The sequence below is a fragment of the Macaca fascicularis genome, chromosome 16 (assembly GCF_037993035.2).
Source record: "Macaca fascicularis isolate 582-1 chromosome 16, T2T-MFA8v1.1".
Taxonomy (NCBI): domain Eukaryota; kingdom Metazoa; phylum Chordata; class Mammalia; order Primates; family Cercopithecidae; genus Macaca; species Macaca fascicularis.
Window position 1 is genome coordinate 46,813,729 of NC_088390.1, and position 20,136 is coordinate 46,833,864.

At 45.7% G+C, this 20,136-nt stretch overlaps 1 protein-coding gene and 1 pseudogene across 8 annotated transcripts in view; one reads left to right on the forward strand and one right to left on the reverse strand.

The window, feature by feature from the left end:
* Positions 1-20,136, forward strand: part of TUBD1 (tubulin delta 1) — a 95,057-nt gene that overhangs the window by 2,366 nt on the left and 72,555 nt on the right. For 4 of the 8 annotated variants that reach the window (XM_065532365.2, XM_005583880.4, XM_065532366.2 and 1 more), the window contains exons 3-6: positions 1,549-1,696; positions 6,725-6,941; positions 9,798-10,029; positions 13,531-13,695. In XM_065532365.2, the coding sequence (XP_065388437.1) occupies positions 1,549-1,696; positions 6,725-6,941; positions 9,798-10,029; positions 13,531-13,695 (762 nt within the window). The remainder of the gene's footprint in view (positions 1-1,548; positions 1,697-6,724; positions 6,942-9,797; positions 10,030-13,530; positions 13,696-20,136) is intronic. The other 4 variants (XM_065532368.2, XM_005583882.4, XM_074019099.1 and 1 more) reach the window with 1 other exon arrangement.
* On the reverse strand, positions 2,232-2,905 carry LOC102117302 (NADH dehydrogenase [ubiquinone] 1 beta subcomplex subunit 8, mitochondrial pseudogene; annotated as a pseudogene).

The window sequence follows — 20,136 nt, forward strand, 5'->3', positions numbered from 1 at the left end:
ATTCTCAAAAGAGGACCCTGCTTAATCACCTATGATCCTGCTTCTGCCTCATAGCACCATTGAAGCTGCTCTAAAAAAGGTTTCCAGTGACCTCCGAATCACCAGATCCAACTACTGTTTTTCTTTTCTTTTTTTCTTTTTCTTGTAGAGACAGGTTCTTGCTACACTATGTTACCCAGGTTGGAGTACAGTGACTATTCACAGGTCTCAGTCTCCTGAGTAGCTGGGACTACAAGTGCATGCCACCATGCCTGGCTCTTTCTTTTCTCTCTCTCTTTTTTTTTTTTTTTGAGGGAGTCTCGCTCTGTCACCCAGGCTGGAGTGCAGTGGCGTGATCTTGGTTCACTGTAACGTCCGTCTCCCGTGTTCAAGCAATTCCCCTGCCACAGCCTCCCAAGTAGCTGGAATTACAGGTGCCCACCACCATGTCTGGCTAATTTTTATATTTTTAGTAGAGACAGGGTTTTGCCACGTTGGCCAGGCTGGTCTCGAACGCCTGATCTCAAGTGATCCGCCTGCCTTGGCCTCCCAAAGTGCTCGGATTACAGGCTCTCTTTCTTTTTTCTTTCTTTCTTTCTTTTATTTTTTTTTTTAAGACAGAGTCTAGCTCTGTCACCCAGACTGGAGTGCAGTGGTATGATCTCGACTCACTGCAACCTCTGACTACCAGGCTGAAGCAATTCTCCTGCCTCAGCCTCCTGAGTAGCTGGGACTACAGGCATGCGCCACCACACCCAACTAATTTTTTGTATTTTTAGTAGAGACAGGGTTTCACCATGTTGGCCAATCTGGTCTTGAACTCCTGACCTCGGGTGATCCGCCCGCCTCAGCCTCCAAAAGTGCTGGGATTACAGGCATGTGCCACCGCACCTGGCCAATTTTGTATTTTTAGTAGAGTCAGGATTTCACTGTGATGGCCAGACTGGTCTCTAATTCCTGGCCTCAAATGATCCACCTCCCTCAGCCTCCCAAAATACTGGGATTACAGGCATGAGCCACCACGCCCAGCCTCTCACCTGCCCTTTCTAAGGCTAGTTTGATGTCTTCATCTCCTTATTCCCAGCACAGTCTGTGGCACATCATAAGCATTCAGCATATGTTTGTAGTCTTGACCCAGGTACTCTTATTTTTTTCTTTTTTTGAAACAGAGTCTCACTCTGTTGCCCATGCTGGAGTTCAGTGGTGCAACCTTGGCTTAGTGCAACCTCCATCTCCCAGTTTCAAACGATTCTCCTGCCTCAACCTCCCAAGTAGCTGGGATTATAGTCACGTGCCACCACGCCCGGCTTATCTGATCCAGGTATTCTTTTAGGCCTGCACTGATTCAGCCTGCTTAGCAAATGCTGGGCTTGGTGGACATCTGCATATGCCTGCTGCTGCCCACTGGGATTTCTAAGCAGTATGGCAGATCTTTCTATCTCCAACCCCTGGAATTTTTTTTTTTTTTTTTTTTTTTGGTATTTGGACACTTATGCTCTGAGTTACTCAAATAAGACATAAGAAATATTTTTTTCTTTTGATGTTTTTGTTTTTGTTTTCCCCCTCTAGTTCCAATTGCCCGGGCTGTTCTTGTTGACATGGAACCCAAAGTTATCAATCAAACACTGTCAAAGGCTGCCCAGTCTGGCCGATGGAAATATGGTCAGCATGCATGCTTCTGTCAAAAACAAGGTTCTGGAAACAACTGGGCATATGGGTAAGAATAATTCCTTGTGATTTTCAATTTAGTGACAGCTACACAGTCGATTAATAGATAGCGAAGTTAGAACTGTACAGTTGATATACCAAGCACATAATCTTGAAATTGCTGTTTTAGATTTAGAATTTGATTTTACCCAGAAGACACTCTCATTCCATGCCTGTGTCTGTGCTTAAGGTACAGGTAATGTTGAACTCAAGGATCTCTTTCAGCAGGATTTTCCATCTTCCTCACTGTCATGCTGCAAACTAACTTACCAAGATATAACAACTTACCAGATACAATATCCGTATCTGGCAGATATCTCAATGATAGAAAATACTACAAGACAGTAGTTCCCAAACTATGCTGCATATTAGAATTTCCTGAGGTTCTTTGGAAAAGTCGTGGTGCCTACGGCTCACTTCGAGAGATTCTGATTTTTTTTTTTTTTTTAACCACAGCACTGAGTTTTATTAGGGATTCCATTCAGGTTAAATTTCTAGGAATGAGGGAGTTCTAGTTAGAGGACACAAAAGCCCACAAAGCCTCCTCAGATCTCATAGTGAACCACCGACTCAGGTTCTTTAGAGGGATCACTGCCTCGTTCCAGGTACAGATTATTGCAAGCATACTGCTTTGGTCCCACAGGCTGGTAGATGGGGTACATGTCCCCCACCCAGAACATGAATGTCATGAAAGCCATGAAGCTGAACAGCTGCATACACGTGACATTCCAAGAAACAGGTGTGGGGGACATATCCACACGATTCCTGGTATACATGTCTAGGTGCCAGTGCGTTGGTTCACCCCAGTTCAACCTCAGGTCCGGCTGGTTCCAGCTATACCATGGATTCCTCTCATGCTGTGAGCAGTCAGGGAGCTTTGGGTAGTCGCCATACCGCATGCCATCATCCGGATAAGGCTCATAGTCTCCCACACACATATTATACTTCTTGGGGGTGGCGGCCCGTCCTTCTGGGGTCCTAGGATAGGACGCTGGGAGCATGTCATTGGTCATGCGGGAGGCTGTCCATGCGCCCAGTGGCACCACGTTCTGGGATGCCCTTTGTGGCCACTGGATTCCCAGGAACCCGGCCCTGGCCACTGCCATCTTCACCTTCACGTTTCCCTTCTGCCGAGATACTGATTTAACTGATATGGGGTAAAGGCCTGATGTTGGGTTTTTGGTGTGTTGTTTTTTTTTTTTTTTTTGAGACGGAGTCTTGCTCAGTCGCCCAGGCTGGAGTGCGGTGGCGCGATCTCGGCTCACTCCAAGCTCCGCCTGCCAGGTTCACGCCATTCTCCTGCCTCAGCCTCCCGAGTAGCTGGGACTACAGGCATGTACCACTATGCCCAGCTAATTTTTGTATTTTTTTAGTAGAGGCGAGGATTCACCATGTTACCCAGGCTGGTCTGGAACTCCTGGCCTCTGATGATCCACCTGCCCCCGCCTCCCAGAGTGCTGAGATGACAGGTGTGCACCACCGGCCCTGCCTGCTGTTGGGATTTTTTAAAGGTCCCTACGTGACTTTAATGTGCAGCAAGTTTTTTTTTTTTTTTTTTTTTTTTAAAGACAAGAGTCTCGCTCTGTCGCCCAGGCTGGAGTGCAGTGGTGCGATCTCAGCTTACTGCAGTCTCTGCCTCCCGGGTTCAAGTGGTTCTCCTGCCTCAGCCTCCCGAATAGCTGGTACTACAGGCACACGCTACCATGCCCGGCTAATTTTTGTACTTTTAGTAGATACTGTATTTCACTGTCTTGGCCAGGCTGCTGTCAAACTCCTAACCTCAAGTGATCCACCCGCTTCCACCTCCCAAAGTGCTAGGATTACAGGCATGAGCCACTGCGCCTGGCCATGTGCAGTACAGTTTAAGAACCACTGCTTCAGGACTGTTGTTAGGAATATTAAATATTATACTGTATCACAAACTTGTAGAACTACCTGGTATTATTGAAAGCCCCAGGTAAAGGAATGGCCACTACTCACCCCTGTAATCCCAGCAATTTGGGAGGCCAAGGCAGGAGGATCACTTGAGCCCAGGAGTTCAAGTCTAGCCTAGGCAACAGAGAGAGGCCCTGTCACTACGAAAAAATTTTGAAAAGACATTAGCCAGGTGAGGCTAGGCACAGTGGTGCACGCCTGTAATCCCAACACTTTGGGAGGCCAAGGTGGTGGATCACTTGAGGTCAGGAGTTTGAGACCAGCCTGGCCAACATGATGAAACCCTATCTCTACTAAAGATACCAAAATTAGGCCTGTCGCAATGGCTCACGCCTGTCATCCCAGCACTTTGCGAGGGCGAGGTGGGCAGATCATCTGAGGAAAGGAGTTTGAGACCAGGCTGGCAACACAGTAAAACCCTGTCTCTACTGAAAAATAGAAAAAATTAGCTGGGCGTGGTGGTAGACGCCATCCTAGCTACTCAGGAGGCTGAGGCAGGAGAATCACTTGAACCCAGGAGGTGGAGGTTGTGGTGAGCCCAGGTCATGCCATTGCACTCCAGCCTGGGCAACAAGAACAAAACTCCATCTCAAAAAATAAAAAAAAAATTTTTAAATTAAAAAATTAGATGGGTGTGGTGGCCTGTGCCTATGGTCTTAGCTCCTTGGGAGGCTAAGGCAGAAGAATCACTTGAACCCGGGAGGCAGAGGTTGCAGTGAGCCGAGATCACGCCACGGCACTCCAGCTTGGGCAACAGAGTGAGAATCTGCCTCAAAAAAAAAAAAGAAATTAGCCGGGTGGCTGGGTATGGTGGCTCTTGCCTGTGATCCCAGCAGTTTGGGAGCCTGAGGCGGGCGGATCACTTGAGGTCAGAAGTTTGAGACCAGCCTGGCCAACATGGTGAAACCGTCTCTACTAAAAATATAAAAATTAGCTGGGCGTGCTGAACTGCGTCTGTGGTCCCAGCTAATTGGGAAACTAAGGCAGGAGAATCACTTGAACCCAAGTGGCAGAGGTTTCAGTGAGCAGAGATCATGCCACAGCACTCCAGCCTGGCCAACAGGGCAAGACTGCATCTCAGTAAAAAAAATTAGCCAGGGATGGTTGCATGCGCTTGTAGTTCTAGTTACTTAGGAGGCTGAGATGGGAGAATTTTTTGAGCCTGAGAGGTCAAGGCAAGGCTGCAGTAAGCTGTGATTGTGTCACTGCATTTCACATTTCACTCCAGGCTGGGTGATGGAAAAAGACCCTAACTCAAAAAGGAGAAAAGAGATGGGGTGAGGGGTGCCAGGCGCCATGGCTGATACCTGTAATCCCAACATTTTGGGAGGCTGAGGCAGGCAGATCACTTCAGGTCAGGAGTTTGAAACCAGCCTGGCCAACATGGTGAAAGCCTCTCTGTACTAAAAATACAAAAATTAGCTGGGTGTGGTGGCGCTCGCCTGTAATCCCAGCTAGTCAGGAGACTGAGGTGGGAGGATCACTTGAACCTGGGAGGCAGAGGTTGCAGTGAGCTGAAATGGTGCCACTGCACCCCAGCCTGGGCGACAGAGTGAGACTCCATCTCAAAAAACACAAAAACAAAATAAAAAAGGAGAAAAGGAATACCCTTAGCCTACAAAAGAGAACTTTTGGAGGAAGATTAAAAGAAGTTGCTCACTGGGCACAGTGGCTCATGCCTATAATTCCAGCACTTTGGGAGACTGAGGCAGGAGAATTGCTTAAGGCCAGGAGTTCACAACCAGCCTGGGCAGCATAGTAAGACCCTGTTTTTTTTTGTTTTTTTTTGTTTTTTTTGTTTTTTTTTGTTTTTTTTTGAGACGGAGTCTCGCTCTGTCGCTCGGGCTGGAGTGCAGTGGCCGGATCTCAGCTCACTGCAAGCTCCGCCTCCCGGGTTCACGCCATTCTCCTGCCTCAGCCTCCCAAGTAACTGGGATTACAGGCGCCCGCCACCTCGCCTGGCTAGTTTTTTGTATTTTTTAGTAGAGACGGGGTTTCACCGTGTTAGCCAGGCTGGTCTCGATCTCCTGACCTCGTGATCCACCCATCTCGGCCTCCCAAAGTGCTGGGATTACAGGCTTGAGCCACCACGCCCGGCCTTGTTTTTTTTTTTTTTAAAAAGTTGCTAATGGGTACAAAAATACAGTTAGATAGAAGCAATACACTCTAGTATTCAATAATACAGTAAGGAAATTATAGTTGATAATTTATTGTATATATCAAAATAGTAAAAGTAGCCAGGCGCAGTGGCTCACACTTGTAATCTTAGCACTTTGGGAGGTTGAGGCAGGCTGATCACCTGAGTTCAGGAGTTTGAGACCAGCCTGGCCAACATGGTGAAACCCTGTCCCTACTAAAAATACAAAAATTATTATTTTTCTTTTGGTGTGGTTCGGGCACCTGTAATCCCAGCTATTCGGGAGGCTGAGACGGGAGAATCTCTTGAACCCAGGAGTGAGAGTGAGCCAAGATCGTGCCATTATACTCCAGCCCCAGTGACAAGAGTGAAACTCTGTCTCAGAAAAAAAAAAATAGCTAAAAGAGAAGAATTGTAATGTTCCCAACACATAGAAAAGATAAATGTTTGAGGTGATAGATATCCCATTTACCCTTATTTGATCATTACACGTGTGTACACATACCCAAATATCACATGTACCCCCAAAATAAGTACAACTATGAAAACTCCAAATATTAAAGTATCTGATTAAAACCTCAAAAATAAAGAGAACTTTCTATACTCTGTAAATTCCCTCTGCTAGCAGTCCTGTTCACCTGTTAACCCATTTATGCCAGAGGTTGCAATTTTTTAAATTTTTGCATGAGTGAAAAATCAGACCTTAGTAATGGCCTTGAGCAATAGGTTATAAATAACTCCCACATGCTTAGCGTTCCAATAATGGAACACTAGGCATAAGTGGGTTAAATATATTCAACTTATGTATTTAAAATTTTGTCAATCAGGATACCTGTACCTTTCATGATAGTTCTTCACTTCCATAGTTTTGAAAAAAACCTCTCTATTCTGTATCTGTCTCTCTGCATTACATATCTGTGGTTAAATTGAAAAGTGTTTGTGTTTGTTTCTTTTGCCATTGCATAGTTACTCTGTTCATGGACCCAGGCATGAAGAATCTATAATGGACCTAATCCGGAAGGAAGTGGAGAAATGTGACTCTTTCAGTGGTTTTTTCATCATAATGAGTATGGCTGGGGGCACAGGATCAGGAATAGGAGCTTTTGTTACACAGAATTTACAAGATCAGTACTCAAACTCATTGAAAATGAATCAGATTATTTGGCCTTATGGAACTGGTGAGGTATGTACATGTTAATTGAAAAGCTTATGTTTTATGTTCTTTGCAATAGAAATAAATGTGGGTAAAAGATTGCTCTCACCCTTTCATTGGAAATGTTAAGTTACGGCTTCCAGAATGGTTATATAATATGGTACTTTCATGAGTACCATATTATATGTGGTATATATGTATCTTCGCTTAAACTTTTCCAAACAGATGAAGTATCCTTGTTTTTAAAAATTTCAGAGAGGCCGGGCGTAGTGGCTCACGCCTGTAATCCCAGCGCTTTGGGAGGCCAAGGCGGGCAGATCAGGAAGTCAAGAGATTGAGACCATCCTGGCCAACATGGTGAAACCCTGTTTCTACTAAAAATACAAAACTTAGCTGGCCATGGTGGCACAGGCCTGTAGTCTCAGCTACTTTGGAGGTTGAGACAGGAGATTCGCTTGAACCTGGGAGGCAGAGGCTATAGTGAGCCGAGATCGTGCTATTGCACTCCAGCCTGACAACAGAATGAGACTCCATCTCAAAAAAAAATTTTTTTTAGATAATGGCTGGACACAGTGGTTCACACCTGTAATCCCAGCACTTTGGGAGGCCAAGGTGGGTGGATCACCTGAGGTCAGGAGTTTGAAATCACTCTGGCCAGCATGGAGAAACACCATCTCTACTAGAAGTACAATAATTAGCTGGCTGTGGTGGCACATACCTGTAGTCCCAGGTACTCGGAGGCTGAGGCAGGAGAATCTCTTGAACCCGGGAGGCAGAGGTTCCAGTGAGCCAAGATCACGCCACTACACTCCAGCCTGAGTGACAAGAGCAAGACTTCTTAAAAAAAATTTTTTTGGCCGGGCACGGTGGCTCACGCCTGTAACCCCAGCACTTTGGGAGGCCGAGGTGGGAGGATCATGAGGTCAGGAGATCGAGACCATCTTGGCTAACATGGGGAAACCCCGTCTCTACTAAAAATACAAAAAATTAGCCGGGCGTGGTGCAGGCGCCTGTAGTCCCAGCTACTTGGGAGGCTGAGGCAGGAGAATGGTGTGAACCCGGGAGGTGGAGCTTGCAGTGAGCCGAGCCCAACTGCACTCCAGCCTCGGCGACAGAGCGAGACTCTGTCTCAAAAAAAAAAAAAAAAAAAATTTTTTTTTTCAGAGAATGGCCAGGCCGAGGAGCTCATGTCTGTAATCCCAGCACTTTGGGAGGCTAAGGTGGGCAGATCATTTGAGGCCAGGAGTTCGAGACCAGCCTGGCCAACATGGCGAAACCCCGTCTCTACTACAAATACAAAACTTAGCCAGGCATTTTGACTCCTGCCTATTGTCCTAGCTACTCAAGAGGCTGAGGCAGGAGAATCGCTTGAACCTGTGAAGCGGAGGTTGCATTGAGCCAAAATCATGTCACTGCACTCCAGCCTGGGCAACAGAGCAAGACTTTGTCTCAAATAAAAAGTCAGAGAAGGCCGGGCGCGGTGGCTCAAGCCTGTAATCCCAGCACTTTGGGAGGCCGAGGCGGGTGGATCACGAGGTCAGGAGATCGAGACTATCCTGGCTAACATGGTGAAACCCCGTCTCTACTAAAAATACAAAAAAATAGCCGGGCGTGGTGGCGGGCGCCTGTAGTCTCAGCTACTTGGGAGGCTGAGGCGGGAGAATGGCGTGAACCCGGGAGGCGGAGCTTGCAGTGAGCCGAGATCACGCCACTGCACTCCAGCCTGGGAGACACAGCAAGACTCCGTCTCAAAAAAAAAAAAAAAAAAAAAAAGTCAGAGAAGGTGATTGTGCTGCTTCTCTCAGGAACTGATTCCTGAGAATGTCTCTCTTATTCCAGTATACAAAGCAGACACCTTGACCTCATGTTGGGATTCATGGTGCCATTGCCACCTTCAAGTAATTTTTATTTCTTCACATTGGGAGAAAATGTCTTTTTTTTTTGAAACGGAGTTTTGCTCTTGTTGCCCAGGCTGGAGTGCAGTAGCGCGATCTCGGCTCACCGCAACTTCCGCCTCCCCGGTTCAAGTGATTCTCCTGCATCAGCCTCCCGAGTAGCTGGGATTACAGGTGCCCGCCACCACACCCGGCTAATTTTGTCTTTTTAGTAGAGACGAGGGTTTTCAATGTTGGTCAGGCTGGTCTCGAACTCTCGACGTCAGGTGATCCACCCACCTCAGCCTCCCAAAGTGCTGGGATTACAGGTGTGAGCCACTGCGCCTGGCTTGAAAATTTCTATATAAGCCAATTTCCTGTTGATCAACCTAGTTGAAGAAACAAATCAGGCAACACAAGTCACTACAAGAAATGAAGTAGGAAATAAGTATGAAAATAATGGCCAATTTTTGTTGTGCCCATACAAGGCCTTGTTCTAAGTGTTTAACTTGCATTGTGTCATTAATCCTTACAATTCTAGGAAACCATTACAAATGAGGAAACTGGCTGGGCACAGTGGCTCATGCCTATAATCCCAGCACTTTAGGAGGACAAGGCAGGTAGATCATTTGAGGCCAGGAGTTTGAGACCAGCCTGGCCAACATGGTGAAACATTGTCTCTACTAAAAACACAAAAATTAGCTGGGCATGGTGGCACAAGCCTGTAATTCCAGCTGCTCAGGGGGCTAAGACACAAGAATCTTGAACCGGGAGGCCGAGGTTGCAGTGAGCAGAGATGGTGCCACTGTACTCCAGCCTGGGTGACAGAGCGAGTCTCTGTCTCAAAAAAAAAAGGGAAACCGAGCATAGAGAGATTAAAAAACTTGTCCAAGATCATACAGCTAGAAAGTGACAGAGCCCGGATTTGAACCCAGCCAGGATGCCTTGAGAAGCTGTAATCTTAACCATTATTCTCTCCTACCTTTCTTTTTTCTGACCTTTTCCTCTCCAGGTTATTGTTCAAAACTACAACTCCATTTTGACACTTTCTCACTTGTACCGATCTTCAGACGCCCTCCTTGTTCATGAGAATGATGCCGTCCATAAGATCTGTGCAAAACTGATGAATATCAAGCAGATCTCCTTTAGTGATATCAATCAAGTCCTCGCACATCAGCTGGGAAGTGTGTTCCAGCCTACTTATTCTGCAGAAAGCTCATTTCACTACAGACGAAATCCACTAGGTATTTGTCCCTTTATATGTTAATTATAGGAAAGCCTTATGTTCTGAAAGCTTCAAAGTTTATTCTTTCTGTCTCTTCCTCTACCTGAAGATACACTTAAGTCTTGCTTATCTCAAAACCCTTTCTTCACATCTGCTTAGTTCTCTGAACTGTCTTATTGAAAAACTGAGAAGTTGCTAAAGGGCAATGGGTATCCACTGCTCTTCTTCAGGATTCTTTCTCTCTCTTTCTTTTCTTAATAGAAACCACATTGAGATATAACTCACCTAGCATGCAATTCACCCATTTAAAGTGTACAAGTCAGTGATTTTTCTTTTTTTTTTTTTGAGACAGAGTCTCGCTGTGTTGCCCAGGCTGGAGTGCAGTGGTGCAATCTTGACTCGCTGCAACCTCCGCCTCCTGGGTTCAAGCAATTTTCCTATCTTAGCCTCCTGAGTAGCTGGGACTACACTACAGGCACATGCTACCATGCCCAACTGATTTTTGTAGTTTTAGTAGAGACGGAGTTTCACCATATTGGCCAGGCTGGTCTCGAATTCCTGATCTCAAATAATCCGCCCGTCTCGGCCTCCCAAAGTGCTAGGATTACAGGCGTGAGCCACTGCACCCAGCCCTAGCCTTTTCCTAAGTACGGCAGCCAGACTGAACTCTGGCTTTGCAGTTTTTAAAAGCGTAAGTCAGATCCTGTTGCTCCCCTTTTCAGAACCTTCCTGAGGTTTCCCGTCTCATCCAGAGTTGTCAATGTGGGCGTCACCATAGTGTGTGGAGATTGGGAATTCAAAGAGGTCTGAGTCTGCCATGTGGCATGACTTTCCATAGTTGTGCTCTGACAGAAGGTGAGGAGTGGGGTTGGCCCAAGACTGGGATTTTGCCAGAAAGAGGAAGACTGATTGAAAGGCAGGCACTCCATGGATTAAGGTCTCAAGGAGGTTTAAGAATGGTTAAGGTGGCCAGGCGGGGTGGCTCACGCCTGTATCCCAGCACATTGGGAGGCTGAGGTGGGTGGATCACCTGAGGTCAGAAGTTTGAGACCAGCCTGGCCAATATGTTGAAACCCTGGCTCTACAAAACATACAAAAATTAGCCAGGTGTGGTGGCGGGTGCCTATAATGCCAGCTACTCAGAAGACTGAGGCAGGAGAATCTCTTGAACCCGGGAGGCAGAGGTTGCAGTCAGCTGAGATTGCACCACTGTACTCCAGCCTGGGCGACAGAGCAAGACTCTGTTTAAAAACACACACACACACACACACACACACACACACACAATGGTTAAGGTAAGAGTAGCTGAATAAGAAAGCTGGAAGGGAGAGCAGATTGCAACGATTAATAATTCATGCATTGGCTGGGCACCATGGCTCACTTCTGTAATCCCAGTGCTTTAGGAGGCCAGGGTGGGAAGATCACTTGAGGCCAGGAGTTCGAAGCCAGCCTGGGCAGTGTAGCAAGACCTTATCTCTACTAAGAATTTAAAAAGTGGCCGGGTATGGTGGCTCATGCCTGTAATCCCAAAACTTTGGGAGGCCAAGACGGGCAGATCACCTGAGGTTGGGAGTCAAAAATAAAAAGTTAGCTGAGTGTAGTGGCACATGCCTGTAATCCCAGCTACTTGGGAGGCTGAGGCAGGAGAATTGCTTGAACCTGGGAGGGGGAGGTTGCAGTGAGCCAAGATCACGCCACTGCACTCCAGCCTGAGCAATAAGAGCGAAACTCCGTTCCCCCAACAAAAAAAAAAAACAGGCATTGTGGTGCGCACCTGTAACCTCAGCTACTAGGGAAGCTGAGATGGGGCTGTCACTTAAGCCCAGGAGTTCGAGGTTGCAGAGCTTTGATTGTGCCACTGCACTCCAGTCTAGACAACAGAACAAAACACTGTCTAAAAAGAAAAAAAAAGAATTCATGCCATAGTGCTCAGGAATTATTTTCTGACTACTGTATATTTACTTGTGCTATGCAGTAGAATTCAACTGTAGGTATTTTACGGAAAAGAATTCTACATTTAGAGGACATTCCATTCGCACAAGCCCACCTGCGTGGCATCTTATAGATGTTTGTGTCAAAATTTGTTCTTTCTTTAGGATGTATATTATGAGTTTGTACTCAATGGTATAAAGTTTGTTTCATATTATGGTAATATATTTTTCCCTATCCTCAAGGTATTTTCTATAAATATATGAGACAGCTGTGAATGTAAAGGAAATTAGCCTTTCTCCTTAATTCTATTTCATCATAAATACAAGTTTCTAAAGATAGGCACATTCCTGTCTTAAGGAATATCTAATCTCGTCTTCTTTCCAAATAGAGTTTCATGTTAACTTTTGGTTTTTTTTGAGACAGAGTCTCGCTTTGTCCCCCAGCCTGGAGCACGATGCACTGCAGCCTTCGCCTCCCAGGTTCAAGCGATTCTCCTGCTTCAGCCTCCCGAGTAGCTGGGATTACAGGTGCCCGCCACCATGCCTGGCTAATTTTCATATTTTTAGTAGAAACGGTGTTTCACCATGTCGACCAGGCTGCCCTTAAACTCCTGACCTCATGATCTGCCCACCTCAGCCTCCAAAAGTGCTGGGATTACAGGCGTGAGCCACCACACCTGGCTCATATTAACTTTCATATTAACAGGTTTTGATTATCACCTAACCAGATACAATATGTAAAAATCTTGAGCCAGGCGCGGTGGCTCACGTCTGTAATCCCAGCACTTTGGGAGGCTGAGGCGGGTGGATCACCTGAGGTCAGGAGTTCAAGAACAGCCCAGCCAACATGGTGAAACCCTGTCTCTACTAAAAAAAAAAAAAAAAAAAAAAAAATCTAGTAATATTCCTAAAAGAATATTTAGTGGGATGGGTGCAGTGGCTCACATCTGTAATCCCGGCACTTTGGGAGGCCGAGGCAAGTGGATCACGAGATCAGGGGATCGAGACCATTCTGGCCACCATGGTGAAACCCCATCTCTACTAAAGTACAAAAAATTAGCTGGGCGTGGTGGCGGGTGCCTGTAGTCCCAGCTACTCAGGAGTCTGAGGCAGGAGAATGGCGTGAACCCAGGAGGCGGAGGTTGCAGTGAGCTGAGATCACGCCACTGCACTCCAGCCTGGCGACAGAATAAGACTCCGTCTCAAAAAAAAGAAAGAATAGAACAATATTTAGTGAACATAGAATGACAGGAAAAGCGTATCAATTCTCATGTTTACTTTGTTTTCCTGGAGTTTACCTAAATATTTCATTCACATTTACAGTTATTAAGCTTCTAAATTGTAGTTTGCTTTTTGGCAAAGTGTATTTTCTCGCTCATGCTCAAGTCGGTGCTAAAATGAAGTGAAGAGGTGGTGTGTAATAGACATTGTCTCTGAAATTGTATTCATATTAAAGATTAAATAATTCTGGTCTAAGAAGAGAAAAAAACATTTGGCCCAGAAAACCTTCAAATCATGGTTTTATGTAGACCATTGGCAACAATGTGGAATAAAAAAAAATTAGTTCAGATATTTTTTTTTCTTTACAGGAGACTTAATGGAGCATTTAGTTCCCCATCCTGAATTCAAGATGCTGAGTATTCGTAACGTGCCTCACATGTCTGAGAATTCATTGGCATACAGCACATTTACTTGGGCTGGCCTGCTCAAGCATTTGAGACAGATGCTCATTTCTAATGCAAAGATGGAAGAAGGTAAAGAGTAGTCCAAAATATGCAGCCCACAAACTGGAAAAAGTGTCCGTCCTGGAGTCTCTATATTGAGACTGTATACTGGCTTGGAGTAGTTGAGATAATGGACCTTTCTTCCGGCTAGGGAGACTCCGGCAGAAACTCACCAGGGCATCCTGGGAGGGTTTCTTAATCACTTCACAGTTTCATTACCAAAAGACATTTCAAATGAGTGCCAGATTTTTTTTTTTAATCAAAGTAATGAACATAGTTTAAAAAATCAAGTAGCCAAAACTCACTTAAATATATACTTAAATCCATACATTGCACTGTATTTAAAGTATATCTTACTTTTTTTTTTTTTTGAGACTGAGTCTTGCTCTGTCACCCAGGCTGTAGTGCAGTGGCACCATCTTGGCTCACTGCAACCTCCACCTCCCGGGTTCACGCCATTCCCCTGCCTCAGCCTCCCGAGTAGCTGGGACTACAGGCGTCCACCACTGCACCCAGCTAATTTTTTATATTTTTAGTAGAGACGGGGTTTCACCATCTTAGCCAGGATGGTCTCTATCTCCTGACCTCGTGATCCGCCCATCTCAGCCTCCTGGAGTGCTGGGATTACAGGCGTGAGCCACCGCGCCCGGCCAATTACATCTCAGTTTTTTAAAAGGTCAAGTAATGGGCCAGGTATGGTGGCTCATACCTGTAATCCTAGCACTTTGGGAGGCCAAGGCAGGAGAAGCGCTTGAGCCCAGGAGTTCGAGACCAGCCTGGGAAACATGGCAAAACTCCTCTACAAGAAATATAAAAAGTTATCTGGACATGGTGACATGGGCCTGTATTCCCAGCAACTTGGGAGACTGAGGTGGGAGAATCACCTGAGCCCGGGAGGTCAAGGCTGCAGTGAGCTGTGATCACACCACTGCACTTCAGCCTGGGTGACAGTGAGACCCTTTCTCAAAAAAAAAAAAAAAAAAAAGAAAAAAGTTAAGTAATGTCTGGTATGATTTTATGACAAGGAAAACAGCAATCCTACACCTCCCCATTACACAGATGAAACTACTTTCAACGTCTTTAGCTATTTCATCTAGAATTTTCCTCCATAGTTATAAATGTTTTACTTATGTTGTTATCTCTTGCATTCCTAGTATGAAAATTGAGAATTGGGCTGGGCATGGTAGCTAATGCCTGTAATCCCAGCACTTTGGGAGGCCGAGGTGGGTGGATCACCTGAGGTCAGGAGTTCAAGACCAGCCTGGCCAACATGGTGAAACCCCTTCTCTATTTTTTTTTTTTTTTTTTTTTTTTTTGAGACAGAGTCTCGCTTAGTCGCCCAGGCTGGAGTGCAGTGGCGCGATCTCGGCTCACTGCAAGCTCCGCCTCCCGGGTTCACGCCATTCTCCTGCCTCAGCCTCCCGAGTAGCTGGGACTACAGGCGCCCGCCGCCTCGCCCGGCTAATTTTTTTGCATTTTTAGTAGAGACGGGGTTTCACAGTGTTAGCCAGGATGGTCTCGATCTCCTGACCTTGTGATCCGCCCGCCTCGGCCTCCCAAAGTGCTGGGATTACAGGCGTGAGCCACCGCGCCCGGCCTCCTTTCTCTATTAAAAATACAAAAAATATTAGCCAGGCATAGTGGCAGGCACCCGTAATCCCAGCTACTTAGGAAGTTGAGGCAGGAGAATTGCTTGAACCTGGGAGGCAGAGGTTGCAGTGAGCCGAGATAGTGCCACTGCATTCCAGCCTGGGTGATAAGAGTGAAATTGCATCTCAAAAAAAAAAAAGAAAATTGAGAATTGAATCATCTTACACCCCTCTACACACACACACACACACACACACACATTCCCACATTCATATATATATATATATATACTCTGACACGTATGTGCACACTCACACATACACACACTCATATTTACCTTCATCCTTCCTCCTAACATACTTGGGAGTTAGATCAGTTTTCAATGTTTGTATTACTTTTGCTGTGTAAATATTAATTCATAGTACAGCCTTATACTGTGTACATAGATTATATTTTTGTGTGTGTACAATTTATTTTTCCCTCCTGGTGTTGTTAATCATTATATTTATTTGGTTGATATTCCCTGTACCTATCACCAATTTATCCTCAAACTTTTCTGTAAAAAATGAATCCCTTCTCAGATGTGGTGGCTCACGCCTGTAAGCTCAGCACTTTGGGAAGCTGAGGCAGGAGGATCGCTTGAGGCCAGGAGTTCAAAACCAGCTTGAGCAACAAAGCAAGACCCCATCTCTAAAAAAATAATTTAAAAATATTAGCTGGCCCATCATAGTGGCTCACGTTTGTTATCCCAGCACTTTGGGAGGCTGAGGCTGATGAGGTCAGGAGATCAAGACCATCCTGGCTAACATGGATGTAGTAGAAACCCCATCTCTACTAAAAATACAAAAAATCAGCCAGGCGTGATAGCACACACCTGTAATCCCAGCTACCCAGGAGGCTGAGGCAGGAGAATGGCTTGAACCCGGGAGGCAGAGGTTGCAGTGAGCCGAGATAGCGCCCCTGCTCTCCAGCCTGGGCAACAGAGCGAGACTCTGTCTCAAAAAAAAAAAAAAAAATTAGCTGGGCATAGTGGTATGCACCGTTCTAGCTACTTGGGAGGGGGGGGCAGGAGAATCCCGTCAACCAAGGGGTTTGAGTTTAAAATGAGCCGTGATCATGCCACTGCACTCCAGCCTGGGCAACAGAGCAAAACCCTGTCTCAAAAACAAAAAAAAAGAACTCTTTCTCAATATTTTTAAACCCATCAGGTAATCGATTACTTCCATTATCTGCTTAGAGACATCCTTCTGGAAGGCCTTTATCTTCCCATTCCATTCTGGACTTACTGCTGTCCAGGCTTGATAAGCAGCCAGCCCTGGCATCTCTGCTTGCCTCATCCTGATTTATATCTGTACCTCCTAGGTTTCAAATCTGCTTTCTTGATTTATTCCCTCATATTGATGGACCATACCTTTCAGGAGCTCCCTAAGAAAGAGTACAAGGAAAGTAAAGTGTTTGAGGCTACAAATATCATTCTGGCTGGGCGCGGTGGCTCACATCTGTAATCCCAGCACTTTGGGAGGCCAAGGCAGGTGGATCATGAAGTCAGGAGATCGAGACCATCCTGGCTAACACAGTGAAACCCCGTCTCTACTAAAAATACAAAAAAAAATTAGCCGGGCATGGTGGCGGGCGCCTGTAGTCCCAGCTACTCAGGAGGCTAAGGCAGGAGAATCCCTTGAACCTGGGAGGTGGAGCGAGGTTGCAGTGAGCCAAGATTGCACCATTGCGCTCCAGCCTTGGCGACAGAGTGAGACCCCGTCTCAAAAAAATAAAAATAAAAATAAATAAATATTATTATTCTGTTCTGCCATTGCATTTGAATGATAGTTTGGCCAGGGATAGGATTCTAGGTTGGGAATCATTTTCTTTTCATTGAGTATTTCAAAGGCATTGCTCTATCTTCTCACTTGCAGCGTTGCTGTTAGGAAGTCTCATATTGTTCTGATTCTCAATCCTATTTTGTTATCTCTTGAAGCTTTAGGATTTTCTCTTTGTCCCCAGCATTCTGAACGTACTTGACATGGGTCTTTGGTTTATCTCAATAGAAGGTAAGCTTTATTATCTACTTGGTTTACCGTTGCATCTTTGGAGCCTGGAACAGTAAACACTCAGTGATTATTTGCTGAGTTAGTTGCTCTGAGCACTGAATGGACCCTTATGGATGTTGCAGACTTGTGTGGGTTTCACAGTAAGGCGATCTGCCTGGCCATTTTATTGTTGGGCTTCCAAATACCATATTCAGCATATCTTATCTCTTGATCAGTTGCTTCCTCCTCCATCTCTTTCCTGAACGCATGATAAGCCTGGCTGCCAGCCTCTTCAGAGCTGGACGGGGAAGACATGGACTGTTAAGCTTTCCTGCGAAAGCTTCTACTTTGTGACCTGGTTTTCCAAAGGTTCTCTACAGGGCTGTGCCTGGTGTCACTGAGGCCAGAGCCTCCCAAGTTTAACCTTTTCACAGCAGAAACCTCCTTCTAGGGTAGAAGAGCACACTCCCCCTGCCACAGGGAGTGGGGAAGGGGCTCTTAGAGCTGCCTCTCAAACAGATTTTTAGTTAATCCTCCTGTTTTTTTTTTCCCACTTTGATTTTCTTTTTTCTTTCTTTCTTTCTTTTTTTTTTTAAGATGGAGTTGCACTCTGTCACCCAGGCTGGAGTGCAGTGGCCTCATCTTGGCTCACTGCAACCTCCACCTCCCGGGTTCAGGTGATCCTCCCACCTTAGCCTTCCAAGTAGCTGGGACTACCAGTGTACCAATGTGTACCGCCACACCTAGCTAATTTTTGTATTTTTAGTAGAGATGGGGTTTTATCATGTCAGCCAGGCTGGTCTCAAACTCCTGACCTCAAGCGATCCGCCTGCCTCAAATTCCCAAAGTGCTGGGATTACAGACGTAAGCCACCGTGCCCAGCCTTTTTTCCACTGTGAAAAGTGTCTGGTCTACTTCCAGGACCTCAACTGTGGGCAAACTTTTTAGCTTTTTCTTGTTGTGCAGTCAGTAATCAGTAGTTCCTTTGCTCTCCAGCTTCCAAAATTTTGTTGCTGTTACATTCTCTCCTGTTCCCTTTTTTTCTTGTTTATGGTTATCCTTTTATTGATTAAGCAGGATCTGAGGAGAGAGTGGCAGGAAACTGACATGTTCAGTCTGTCATGTGTAACTAGAAATCACTACTAGGTGTTAATAGCATACATTATACCACAGATTAAAATAAGTTAGGTTTTTATACTATGAGAGTAGATTTTCTCAACATTTATTTGTAATATCTTACGGATTTTAGATTATAGTGCCAGAGGTTTGGAGGTAAGCAAAATGTAAAATGTAAGCAAAATGTAAACAAAATGTAAAAATAGTGCTTCCTGAATTTTTTGGCCACAGTACCTGTTTTTCTAGCTATACCTGTTAATACGGTAAGGAACACAATGTTCCTTAGAGTCGTGTGAGACGTGCTGCTCTGAGCTCTCTTAGGTCAATAAACCACAGTTTGCTGAGTTCCCATGTGGAACTTTAGGGTGTCAACATTTTTTCTTTTTCTTTTTTTTTTTTTTTTTGGAGGAGGGGATGGAGTCTCGCTTTGTCACCCAGGCTGGAGTGCAGTGGCTCTCGGCTCACTACAACCTCTGCCTCCCGGTTGAAGCGATTCTTTTGCCTCAGCATCCTAAATAGTTGGGACTACAGGTGCGCACCACCATGCCCGTCTAATTTTTGTATTTTTTTAGTAGAGACGGGGTTTCACCATATTGGCCAGGCTGGTCTTAAACTGACCTCGTGATTCGCCCGCCTTGGCCTCCCAAAGTGCTGGGATTATAGGCATGAGCCACCGCGCCCGGCTGGGTGTCAACATTTTTTCACAGTTGTATAGTTTGAACATATAAATGTTTTCATACACGTGTATGAATAGTATATAAATAAATATATATATGGCATAAGCCTGGTTGAAGGATCTAGTTTTATAACTCTTCATATATTCTCTGCTCTGTGGGAAGATTTTGTGCGTTTGGTTTTTGAGACAGGTTTCACTCTCACCTAGGCTGGAGTGTAGTGGTGCAATCATAGCTCAGTGCGGCCTCAAACTCCTGGGCTCAAGTGATCCCCCGGTGCAGCTTCCTGTAGCTAGGACTACAGGTGTGTACCACCATAAGTGACTAATTTTGTTATTTATTTATTTATTTTTTTGAAATGGAGTCTCACTCTATCGCCAGGCTGGAGTGCAGTGGCACAATCTTGGCTCACTGCAACCTCCGCCTCCCGAGTTCAAACGATTCCCCTGCCTCAGCCTCCTGAATAGCTGGAACTACAGGCATGTACCACCTCGCCCAGCTAATTTTTGTATTTTTAGTAAAGACAAGGTTTCACCATGTTGGCCAGGATGGTCTCGATCTCTTGACCTCGTGATCTGCCCACCTCGGCCTTCCAAAGAGCTGGGATTACAGGCATGAGCCACCACACCCAGCCTAATTTCGTTATTTCTTTTATTTTTGGAGAGTTGGGGGTCTCACTATGTTGCCCAGGCTAGTCTTGAACCCCTGGTTTCAAGTGATCCTTTCACCTCAGCCTCTCAAAGTGCTGGGATTACAGGCATGAGCCTCCGCGCCTGGCCTCTATGTAAAGATTTACCCCATTTCTATCACCATCACTATCTGTTTCTACGTATTCTACCTTTAGGGAGAATGTGTGATCCAGGAAGGAGCAAGGCAGAAGTTAATGACCCCCCGCCTTTTTTTCTTTTTGAGACGGAGTCTTGCTCTGTCGCGCAGGGTGGAGTGCAGTGGCACGATCTTGGCTCAGTGCAGCCTCTGCCTCCCGGGTTCAAACGATTATCCTGCCTCAGCCTCCCAAGTAGCTAAGATTACAGGCGCCTGCCACCACGCCCAGCTAAATT